At 47.4% G+C, this 12,369-nt stretch overlaps 1 protein-coding gene across 1 annotated transcript; it reads right to left on the minus strand.

Moving 5' to 3' along the window:
• Window positions 1-554: 554 nt before the first annotated feature.
• On the minus strand, window positions 555-7,531 carry LOC140587032 (basement membrane-specific heparan sulfate proteoglycan core protein-like; the record flags this gene model as incomplete). Its single annotated transcript, XM_072708565.1, has 7 exons — window positions 7,439-7,531; window positions 5,715-5,861; window positions 5,501-5,635; window positions 3,928-4,109; window positions 3,630-3,825; window positions 3,273-3,452; window positions 555-815 (listed from the first exon to the last, which is right to left on the minus strand). Coding segments are annotated over exons 1-7 (1,150 nt in total), but the record flags the coding sequence as incomplete, so codon positions are not given.
• Between the last annotated feature and the right edge of the window lie 4,838 nt (window positions 7,532-12,369).

The raw sequence follows: 12,369 nt of genomic DNA on the forward strand, positions 1-12,369 counted from the left end.
TATCAGTGCCGTATACTGACTGGCTGTCAGTGCTACATACCGGCTGGCTATCAGCACTGCATACTGGCTGGCTGTCAGTGCTATATACTGGCTGGCTATCAGTGCCGTATACTGACTGGCTGTCAGTGCTACATACCGGCTGGCTATCAGCACTGCATACTGGCTGGCTGTCAGTGCTACATACTGACTGGCTGTCAACACTGCATATAGGCTGGCTGTCAGTGCTATAGGTCTCCTGCAGGACACATCCCACATCTCCACTTCCTTTCATTCATCTCCCTCGCTACCCACCTCCATCTTCACTCACCTTTTGTAACCAACACTTCCCTCCCCTTCAGCTCATCTTCCATCCCTCTTCCGCTTCTCCCTCACTCCCTATCATTTCTCTTGTGTCTTTCTATCTGTACATACCTGAGAAACATTCCCTTCACTCACATTTGCTGTAGCCCTGTTGCAATAATCAACACAGGCTCAGTACTTTGGGCAGTCATGAGCCTGCTGAGTATGTAGGTTTAGATCTCCTGAGAACATGGTGAGCTGTCCTGCACACTTACAGCGGATGGTGACTTTGGCTGTGGCCTCGCTGGAGCCGTGCTTATTGGTGACCACACACTTGTATGTGCCAGCATCTGCCGTCCGTGACTGGCCAATCAGTAGGCTACTGTCACGTATCTCTGCTCTCCTTGGGAGGCTGCCCCCCACCTTGGACCAATGGAAACGCAGGGGGGTGGTTCCGTGGGCCAGGCACTGCAGGTGGATGGGGTCACCAGCCCGCACACGCAGCTGTTCAGGCAAGCAGGTTGTATATGGGGGCGCTGTTTGGGAATATAGGGGGGGTAGCGGATTAGTTTGGGGAACTAGGAAGATTGAAAAAATTTCATACGTCTGGTTGCTCCCAGTTTGGCTCTGAAGCGTCACTTACAATTTCTACAAACTGTCTTCTTGGTTCTAGAGTAGTGGTTCTCAAACTTTTTAAACTGTGTACCAATTTTAGGCTCTCCACGTACCAATATTATGACTGACATCATAAAAGTATGCATTTTATATTCTGCTCTGAGCTCCGTATACCACAAGTGGTACTAATAGTTTGAGAAGCACTGTTCTATAGCATCTATTATACCTAAAATATCTAGACACTGTCATCTTGGCTGCGGAGCATCACTCAGTCCTAAAATATCTAGACACTGTCATCTTGGCTGCGGAGCATCACTCAGTCCTAAAATATCTACACACTGTCATCTTGGCTGCGGAGCATCACTCAGTCCTAAAATATCTACACACTGTCATCTTGGCTGTGGACCATCACTCAGTCCTAAAATATCTACACACTGTCATCTTGGCTGCGGAGCATCACTCAGTCCTAAAATATCTACACACTGTCATCTTGGCTGCGGACCATCACTCAGTCCTAAAATATCTACACACTGTCATCTTGGCTGCGGAGCAACACTCAGTCCTAAAATATCTACACACTGACATCTTGGCTGCGGAGCATCACTCAGTCCTAAAATATCTACACACTGTCATCTTGGCTGCGGAGCATCACTCAGTCCTAAAATATCTACACACTGTCATCTTGGCTGCGGACCATCACTCAGTCCTAAAATATCTACACACTGTCATCTTGGCTGCGGAGCATCACTCAGTCCTAAAATATCTACACACTGTCATCTTGGCTGCGGACCATCACTCAGTCCTAAAATATCTACACACTGTCATCTTGGCTGCGGAGCAACACTCAGTCCTAAAATATCTACACACTGACATCTTGGCTGCGGAGCATCACTCAGTCCTAAAATATCTACACACTGTCATCTTGGCTGCGGAGCATCACTCAGTCCTAAAATATCTACACACTGTTATCTTGGCTGCGGAGCATCACTCAGTCCTAAAATATCTACACACTTGTCACCTTGGCTGCGGAGCATCACTCAGTCCTAAAATATCTGCAAACTGTCATCTTGGCTGCGGAGCATCACTCAGTCCTAAAATATCTGCAAACTGCCATCTTGGCTGCGGAGCATCACTCAGTCCTAAAATATCTACACACTGTTATCTTGGCTGCGGAGCATCACTCAGTCCTAAAATATCTACACACTGTCATCTTGGATGCGGAGCATCACTCAGTCCTAAAATATCTGCAAACTGCCATCTTGGCTGCGGAGCATGACTCAGTCCTAATATATCTGCAAACTGTCATCTTGGCTGCGGAGCATCACTCAGTCCTAATATATCTGCAAACTGTCATCTTGGATGCGGAGCATCACTCAGTCCTAATATATCTGCAAACTGTCATCTTGGCTGCGGAGCATCACTCAGTCCTAAAATATCTACACACTGTCATTTTGGCTGCGGAGCATCACTCAGTCCTAAAATATCTGCACACTGTCATCTTGGATGCGGAGCATCACTCAGTCCTAATATATCTGCACACTGTCATCTTGGCTGCGGAGCATCACTCAGTCCTAAAATATCTACACACTGACATCTTGGCTGCGGAGCATCACTCAGTCCTAAAATATCTACACACTGTCATCTTGGCTGCGGAGCATCACTCAGTCCTAATATATCTGCAAACTGTCATCTTGGATGCGGAGCATGACTCAGTCCTAATATATCTGCAAACTGTCATCTTGGCTGCGGAGCATCACTCAGTCCTAATATATCTGCAAACTGTCATCTTGGATGCGGAGCATCACTCAGTCCTAATATATCTGCAAACTGTCATCTTGGCTGCGGAGCATCACTCAGTCCTAAAATATCTACACACTGTCATCTTGGCTGCGGAGCATCACTCAGTCCTAAAATATCTACACACTGTCATCTTGACTGCGGAGCATCACTCAGTCCTAAAATATCTACACACTGTCATCTTGGCTGCGGAGCATCACTCAGTCCTAATATATCTGCAAACTGTCATCTTGGCTGCGGAGCATCACTCAGTCCTAAAATATCTACACACTGTCATCTTGGCTGCGGAGCATCACTCAGTCCTAAAATATCTACACACTGTCATCTTGGCTGCGGAGCATCACTCAGTCCTAAAATATCTACACACTGTCATCTTGGCTGCGGAGCATACTCAGTCCTAAAATATCTACACACTGTCATCTTGGCTGCGGAGCATCACTCAGTTCTAATATATCTACACACTGTCATCTTGGCTGCGGAGCATCACTCAGTCCTAAAATATCTACACACTGTCATCTTGGCTGCGGAGCATCACTCTCGCCGCATGTCTCTGCTAGTAGCCTTGTGGGTGCGTCACTCACTTTCCACCTCCATCTGGGCTGTGGCTTCCACAAAGCCGGCAGCATTGGTGGCGTTGCAGATGTACTGGCCTGAGTCCTGGCGGCCCACGTTCTGCAGAACCAGGGTCCGCCCCTGTACCTTATGCAGCCAGGGCAGAGGGGCACGCAACTTGGACCAGGAGATGGTGGGTGTCGGGGAGCCTGGAGCAGGATGTTAGTTATCAAATGCAAGATCTACATCATAACTCTTAAGGTTGCTATTATTCCCACCATATTAAGGCACCATGCGTGATATGTATGTGTGTGTGCATGTTATTTGCATGTTTTGTGTGTGTATATGTGGGTTTGGGGGGCGGGGGGGGGGGGGGGAGTAGTTACCACTGACGTGGCAGTGGAATGTTACGCTCTTCCCCTCTACCGCCACCAACTCAGCTGGAACCACAGATGCCACAGGGGGTGTGGCTTCAGAAGCCCCGCCCTCAACACTCAGCTCCACCCTGGCTTCTGAAGATCCCTCACTGCTCTGGGCCCGGCACAAGTACACGCCAGTGTCTTCTAGGCGTGCAGACGCCACCTGGGACAAGAGAGGTGGTGCTTAGTCAGCTGGTGCCAGAGGATCATTCGGGGTGGCTGGCATCACATTGCTGAGCTTGCTGATTGGCCCATGACAGACTACCTGCATCACCACAGGGGTGTCCGTCATAGCAGAGCTGCTCAGGACTGTCTCATCGTCGTGGTTCAGGCGGAACCAGCTGACAGATGGGCGGGGTCTCCCCGAGGCCTGGCATTCCAGGTTCACGGCTTCACCCACCATTACTCTAACCGCCCCCCCAGGGGTCACCCGGACCTTGGGAGGATCTGTGAGCATCAGGGAAGAGGCAAAAATCAGGCTGCCTCGCGAGTGAGATGGGCAGTCCCATAGGAAAAAGAAATGGCATGGTTCATGTAAGGCTATCAAGCATCTTTTACATTTCAGTTATATATGACAACACCTGATGTTTTTAACAGGTTCAAGTCAGTGCTTTATGTTGTGTGATTATGGCCACATTCATACAAAAAAAATCACACTTAACGTTTAAGGGACTCAAGGGAAAAGCCTATAGGAGAAATATAAAACTTTTACATGAATTTTACCATATGTGATTATATATGTTTTAAGTAGCAAATAGATGTTTATTGCTTGTTGTTTGTTAATAAAAGTTTACATAGCTTATACAGTATATTATTCTAATATATGTAGATCATGTATCTCTTCACATTCAGTTGGTTTAATTAGACATGAGAAAATTCAATGACATTAACTTCTCAGAAAACAAAGTGAATGCTTCAACTGAAAAAGAATGTTTCCTTTTCAAAATTCTCATTCTAGAAACACGGTCCATGATTCACTTCAGTTCAAATAATTATCAATAAAATCTAACTGTGTGTAATGGGTAACACTTTACTTCAAGCAGTCTACATGTAACCGTCATAAGAATGACATGACACATGTCATGCACATTAATGACACATTATTGATGTTTATGAACATCCACAGCAGCTTTACCCTGAATTACTCCTGCAGAACATAACTAGCTAAATATGAGTTTGATATGACAACAGCAGCAGCAAAATAATGAATGTTACTACTACTGAGGTAGTATGGTGGTACGTGCAAGAACATTTATTATCAATGTAAATATCCCTACAAATGATGTCCAGCCTTTAAATCGATCATCGAAATGACCGTTGAACAGCACAAGGCAATAAAGTCAACAGTGAAGGTGAACGCTGTAGCCCAAGATACTTCTGGCAATTCAGCCTGTAGCCTGGAAACTTGTAAGAAAATACCCTGCAGCATCAGAAACTTGTAAACTAGAATCTGGTAGCTTGTGTCCTTTGTAGGGATGAATCCTTCAGTGTTTGACACTTATAATTGTGCATTCTGTGGCTTTTTCAACGAGACACTAACTTTCTTATTGTCACTACTAAGAAAGCCATTACCCTCCAAAGCGACTGGACATCACCACAGTTCGTTTTACAGACTAGACATCACTAAGCAAGCCATTACCCTCCAAAGAGACTGGACACCACCACAGTTCGTTTTACAGACTAGACATCACTAAGCAAGCCATTACCCTCCACAGCAACTGGATGTTACCGTGATCTGTTTTACAGACTAGACATCATAAAGCAAGCCATTACTGTCTGTTTTACAGATTAACCAGGACTAAACAGGCCATCGGTTGATCTTGAGTGCCGGTACTTACGCTTCACGGTGAGCGATGCTGTGCTATGTGTCTTGCCTGCGGAATTGGTGGCTATGCAGCGATAGGGGCCCTGGTTGCTGGGACGAGCATTAGTGATGGTAAGGACAGAACCGCCTGGCCCAATTTTTACATTGTCTGCAATATGAAAAGTAACTAGCATCACTTCCCTGAGTCTTGGATTGGAACACATGGCTGGTAACTGGTTAGGGCTCACCTGGTAGTGGCTGGTTGTTGGTCCGTTTCCACTCTAGACGCACAGGCTGTGAACCACCCAGTACCTGGCAGCGAAAGCTGGTTGACTCCCCCTGCCGAATGGTGTCACTGTGGGGCTCAATGGAGACCGCCGGGGCCTGCTGCCCAGCTGGGGGGGCCGAGGACAAACAGGGTCAGGCCCGCTTCCATCGGGGGAGGGTACTGGTTGGACCTGGCAGGCGCCCAGGCAAGTGACAACCAGGTTTGGCCAGTGACAGATTTCTTTTTTTGCTATTTGGAAGAAAGCAAACCAGATCATCCCAAAAACCTGCACCCACAGTGGCTCTCCATGGAACAGGTTCCCTACCCCTGGTCTGTATCTTATGAGGCCACTGAAGTAAAGCGTCTCAAAGAGAAAACCCAAGTATTCTCCCAGATATACAATCAGTACATCTCAGGCTTAAGAAGAATAGAGATAAATAAAGAAAACAATCAACTGTATAGCTGCTTCAACAGAACTCTCCCTGCCGGCCCCTGGAGGATGGGCTCCCCCTTTGAGTCTGGTTCCTCCCAAGGTTTCTTCCTTCTAGGGAGTTTTTCCTTGCTGTAAGTGGGGATGCTGTAAAGCGCTTTGAGATGATGTAATGTTGTGATAACGCACTATACAAAAATAAATTTGTTTGTTGTTGTTCTACATAGATCTTCTAAAAATAGCTCAGAATATTTGCCATCAAACCGCAGTGGACATCTGCTTCCTAGGTGGCCAAACACTGTACATTCCATAAACAGGGGGTCTCACTTCTCTGTGTCTGGTGTCTGTATCTTTCTTCTCAACATGAACATGAGTTAATTATTTGAATATGGACAGTACTTTGATTCAGAACAAAACACGTAACGGTGTGTAATATCCTGCTTGTTTTATTTTACTGCCAGGTCAAGCGTAGCATGCAAGGTGTGCAAAAAGAGAAAAGGAAAGTTTTTCTTTTATGTAAGGAGCCCTGGGAGTGCGGCTCTCCCCTACATGGAAAAACTGTTGTTATGTTGTTAGTCATTTTTCTTTGCATATACTGAGAATGATAAGCATGCTGCTGGACCTGGCCTGGATTAAGTCAGTCTGCACTAATTTTGTACATGTATGTCAAGCTAGTTGCTGGATGACCAATATTGAAATACTGTACACTTGTGTGAGCACCACATTACGTGGATTCTGTGGTGTTTTTCAAGGCTGGGTCCTGATACTTTTCTCTTGACAGTTTTACAAGTAACACTGAGTTACCAAAAATTGTATTTAGGATAAAATCAGAATACCAGAATAACATGTGTAAAATGATAAAATTCAGGATAGAGCATACAGAAATGCAGTTAGGTCAGGATAGATCATGTGAAATGAAATGAGTAGAAGATAGATCATACAGGAATGCAGTGAGATCAGGATAGAACATACACAAATGTGATGAGGTCAGGATAGATCATACAGTACATAAATGTGATGAGTTCAGGATAGATCATACATAAATGTGATGAGTTCAGGATAGTTCATATAAAAATGCAGTGACTTCAGGGTATGTCATACAGATATGCAGTGAGATCAGGATAGATTATGCTGACACATGGTGAGTTCAGGACAGATCAAACAGAAATGCAGTGAGATCAGCAAAGATCAATGAGACACTCAGAATCATAAAGTGAGTTCAGGACACAATAAATCAAACCAGTGAAGGTTCTGACATCTGGGTGTCTGCTTACCTGCTGACAGAAGTACACTGAGAAGGATGACTGCAATGTAGATGGCCATGATGAGACCGGGAGAGGACCCACAAATGCTGTCCAAGCTGCAGCCTGAGTTTGCCAAAGTATTCCACCAAACAGACGAAGCACCCCACCCGGTCAATCATTGTCCTGGGGGTGGGGTGCGGGGGTGGGAGATGTCATGGACTGTGACAAGGACACTGAACATTCAATTTATTACTCATTGCATAACAGTTTTGCTTGTTTGTTTTTTAGCACTTTTATATGCAGACGGAGATAGATTTTATTTTTACTTGTATATTTGTATGTATACAGTTCAGGTAGAAGAGTTATCTTGTATACATTTATTTAATGTAAAGGTGTGTGTGGGTGTGTGTGAGTGTTTGTGTGGGGGGTACCCTGAACTTCTGTTTAGAAGCTTGATATCAAGATGTTTGAAATGCCTCTAATCTCCCCAGGACAAATAAGGCAAAGTCCAAAACAATGCAAAAGCAGAATCAAGCCCAAATTCATAGTTTAAGAAGGTCGGCTTTAATCGAACTCTCCTCCGAACGAGATGAGATTGTGCTGGGGTAAAACTGGTGCTCCATTTGTTGGGATAAATTACATGAATTAATTAGTTAAAATACATTTGCAACAGTGTTCCATCAAAAACAAATTTTCTGTTTGAGTCACATGCTATTTTTTATCAGTCATTCACCAACCAATCAATGGGACTACGTGACAGTAGCACTGGAGGTCAGTGCGCTAAGAATGCTTCAGCATCCCTTCTGGTTGTTGGTGGTAACGCAGTGTTACTGTAGGGTAGTGATGGCCAAATGAAGCTTCATGAACCATTTACTGTATTTTCTGACTCCACTAGATGGTGCTCTCTCTTCAAAAAAGAGCTCAAAATATGCTCCAAAGCAAACTATGAGCACCACCTAGCAGGGTCTAAAAATATAGCAAATGGTTCACCATTGGTGTGGGGCAGTGATTCTCTAACCAGTCCTCGGGGACCCCACAGATGGTCTATATTTTTACTCCTTCCTAGGGAATTGGGAGAGAGCAAAAATGTGGAGCATCCGGGCCCTAAACACTGCTGTAGGGCAACATGCCCCATTGCCCATCATACCTGTGGTTTAAAACCAAAAACAGAAAGCCTACATATCCATGGTTGTTATCTTAGCTGCTGTTGTTGTCCAGGTTGTTTTGACGCTTAGCAGCCTGAGTTCAAAATGTCTTCCTGGGCCTATGTTACATGATACAGTTTCTGTGAAATTTGCTAACTCTGGACCACAGGAATGTTTGCACCCTCTAGCTAAGCATCCTGAGAAATACTACTTCAGTATGACAAGATTCACATCCCTACGAGGACGCCATTTCTCATGTCCAATATACTACCCTCACTCATGTGGATGGAAAGAGAGGGAATTATGTGAGAATGCTGTTTATAGACCAAAGCTCAGCATTCAGTACCATAGTCCCCCTCAGACTGTTCACCAAGCTGAGTGCGACTGAGTGACCAGCTGAGCAGATGGATTCTGGGTTTCTTTAAAGGAAGACCCCAGGTGGTGAGAGTAGGCAACTGTGTATCCAGCGCAATCACCCTCAACACGGGAGCTCCGCAAGGCTGCGTCTCGAGCCCACCGCTGTACACCCTCAACACGGGAGCTCCGCAAGGCTGTGTCTCGAGCCCACCGCTGTACACCCTCAACACGGGAGCTCCGCAAGGCTGTGTCTCGAGCCCACCGCTGTACACCCTCAACACGGGAGCTCCGCAAGGCTGTGTTTTGAGCCCACTGCTTGTACACCCTCAACACGGGAGCTCCGCAAGGCTGTGTCTCGAGCCCACTGCTGTACACCCTCAACACGGGAGCTCCGCAAGGCTGTGTCTCGAGCCCACCGCTGTACACCCTCAACACGGGAGCTCCGCAAGGCTGTGTATTGAGCCCACTGCTTGTACACCCTCTACACTTACGACTGCGTAGCCACACTCAGCTCAAATTCCTTCGTGAAATTTGCTGATGACACAGTAGTGCTAGGCCTCATCTCCAACAATGAGTTTACTTGAAGGAAGTGGAGAACCTGGAAAAGTGGTACCAGGATAACAGCCTCTAACTGAACGTCATCAAAACAAAGGAACTGATTGTGGACTACAGGAGGCATCAGGGCTCTTATCCACCTGTCAACATCAATGGTGCTACAGTGGAGAGGATGAACACTTTCAAGTACCTCAGCGTCCATCTTTAGGAGGACCTCACCTGGTCCACACACACATTCTCTGGTCAGCAAGGTGAGGCAGCAGCTCTACCATCTGAGGCAGCTGAGGAGGTTTAAGGTCTGTCCTGTGGCCTGTACTACGAAGCGGGGTTACTGGCTTATCGGGGTAACTTTGCGAGTAACTTGATGACGTGTGGTGTAACTTCGCGATTAACCCGTACTACGAAAGGTGGGTAGGTTTTAGTTGAGGCATGCTGCCATGGCAATTTACGCTAAGTCTCAAAACTGCTCCGAGCAGTTTTTGTTCTTGGTTAAGTCGAGGTTTCTGCGTAAGCCAGCCCTATATGAGCACCGCCCCTCCAACTACAATTTCCCTGAAGACAATGCCGGCGTACCTGGATGATCCGTACGACATTGGCGCGCGAATCGTGAGGGGCTCTCTCTGTTAATATGTATGAAATGGCATATAATATGCATACAGTGTATTAATTAATAACTGTTACAGAGAAAGTTATTCTGAAAACCCAAGGGGTGTACATTGTTCCCTGTTGTCCACTGATCAAAGCACACTTCACTAGATGTGCCTGTCTTGTCTAGTTTTAAAATTATTAACCCATTCCTGTATTGTTCCATTGCACAGTATATGGATACATTCGAACATTCAAAAATTAATTAAAATTTGCATGTAAAGCAATCTGGGAAACAAAGGGGTGTGCAACAGTTGCCATGAGCCCAAAATACTAAACCACCATGTCATTACAGCTGAAAGGACCTATTATATTAGCTATTAACATGGTTTGGCACAAATCACAAAATGTTTTGAGGCGGAAAAATAATCAGTGTGCATCGATGTATGTGTACTGGACATCACAATTCTGTCATAAAAAACGCCCACCTTACTTCCGTAAAGTTATTAAAGCCAGAAACCTGAATATGGAATATGAGGCTAACTTAACCGCGGTGACAGGTTCCTAGTCGTTTTCTCACTACACATTTGCTTCTGTTTTGTCCTGTTGTAAATCATTTAATTGTTTGTTAAACAGTGGCTCACCTTCTATTAAGTGTCATATGAACAGACACCTTTTTATTATTAGCTGTAAAACATAGAAACACGTTATTAATAGCTCTCCTGGAGCCGACACCTTATCGTGGTGGGGGGGTTTGCGTGTTCCAATGATCCCAGGAGCTAAGTTGCCCGGGGCTTTAAGCCCCTGGTAGGGTCACCCAAGGCAAACAGGTCCTGGGTGAGGAACCAGACGAAGTGCGGTTCACAAGACCCTTTATGATGAATACAAACATAGATTCACGTTTTCCCTTGCCCGGACGCGGATCACTGGCCCCCCCCCCTGGAGCCAGGCCTGGGAGTGGGCCTCGATGGCAAGCGCCTGGTGGCCAGGCCTACACCCATGGGGCCTGGTCGGGCACAGCCCGAACAAGGCACGTGGGTCCCCCCTCCAATGAGCTCACCACCTGTAGGAGGGGCCATAGGGGTCGGGTGCAGTGTGAGTTGGGCAGTGGCCGAAGGCGGGGACCTTGGCGGTCCGATCCTCGGCTGCAGAAGCTAGCTCTAGGGACATGGAATGTCACCTCTCTGGTGGGGAAGGAGCCTGAGCTGATGCACGAGGCTGTGAGGTTCCAACTAGATATAGTCGGGCTCACCTCGACGCACGGCTTGGGCTCTGGAACCAGTCTCCTCGAAGAGGGTTGGACCCTCTTCCACTCTGGAGTTGCTCACGGGGAGAGGCGCCGAGCGGGGGTGGGCATACTTATTGCTGGGCGCCTGTACGTTGGGGTTTACCGCAGTGGACGAGAGGGTAACCTCCCTTCGCCTTCGGGTGGGGGGACGGGTCCTAACTGTTGTTTGCGCTTATGCGCCAAACGGCAGTTTAGAATACCCACCCTTTTTGGAGTCCTTGGAAGGGGTGTTTGGGTAGCGCTCCTCCCGGGGACTCTCTCGTTCTGCTGGGGGACTTCAATGCTCACGTGGGCAATGACAGTGAGACCTGGAGGGGCGTGATTGGGAGGAACGGCCCCCCCGATCTGAATCCGAGTTGTTGGATTTCTGTGCTCATCACGGATTGTCCATAATGAACACCATGTTCAAGCATAAGGGTGTCCATATGTGCACTTGGCACCAGGACACCCTAGGCCGCAGTTCGATGATCGACTTTGTGGTCATGTCATCGGACTTGCGGCCGCATGTATTGGACACTCGGGTGAGGAGAGGGGCGGAGCTGTCAACCGATCACCACCTGGTGGTGGGTTGGCTTCGCTTGTGGGGGAGGAAGCCGGTCAGACCTGGTAGACTCAAGCGTACAGTGCAGGTCTGCTGGGAACGTCTGGCGGAATCCCCTGTCAGGGGGAGTTTCAACTCCTACCTCCGGCAGAACTTCGCCCATGTCCTGGGGGAGGCGGGGGACATCGAGTCCGAATGGGCCATGTTCCGTGCCTCCATTGTGGAGGCGGCTGACCGGAGCTGTGGCCGTAAGGTGCTCGGTGCTTGTCGCGGCGGCAATCCACGAACCCGCTGGTGGACACCGGCGGTGAGGGATGCCATCAAGCTGAAGAAGGGCCTTTTTAGCCTGTGGGACTCCGGAAGCAGCTGATGAGTTCTGGCGGGCCAAGGGGAACGCGGCTTCGGCGGTCGCTGAAGCAAAAACTCGGGTATGGGAGGAGTTTGGCGAGGCCATGGAGAACGACTTCCGGGCGGCTTCGAGGAGACTCTG

This window comes from Paramormyrops kingsleyae, unplaced genomic scaffold, assembly GCF_048594095.1.
Source record: "Paramormyrops kingsleyae isolate MSU_618 unplaced genomic scaffold, PKINGS_0.4 ups136, whole genome shotgun sequence".
In the NCBI taxonomy this organism is placed as follows: domain Eukaryota; kingdom Metazoa; phylum Chordata; class Actinopteri; order Osteoglossiformes; family Mormyridae; genus Paramormyrops; species Paramormyrops kingsleyae.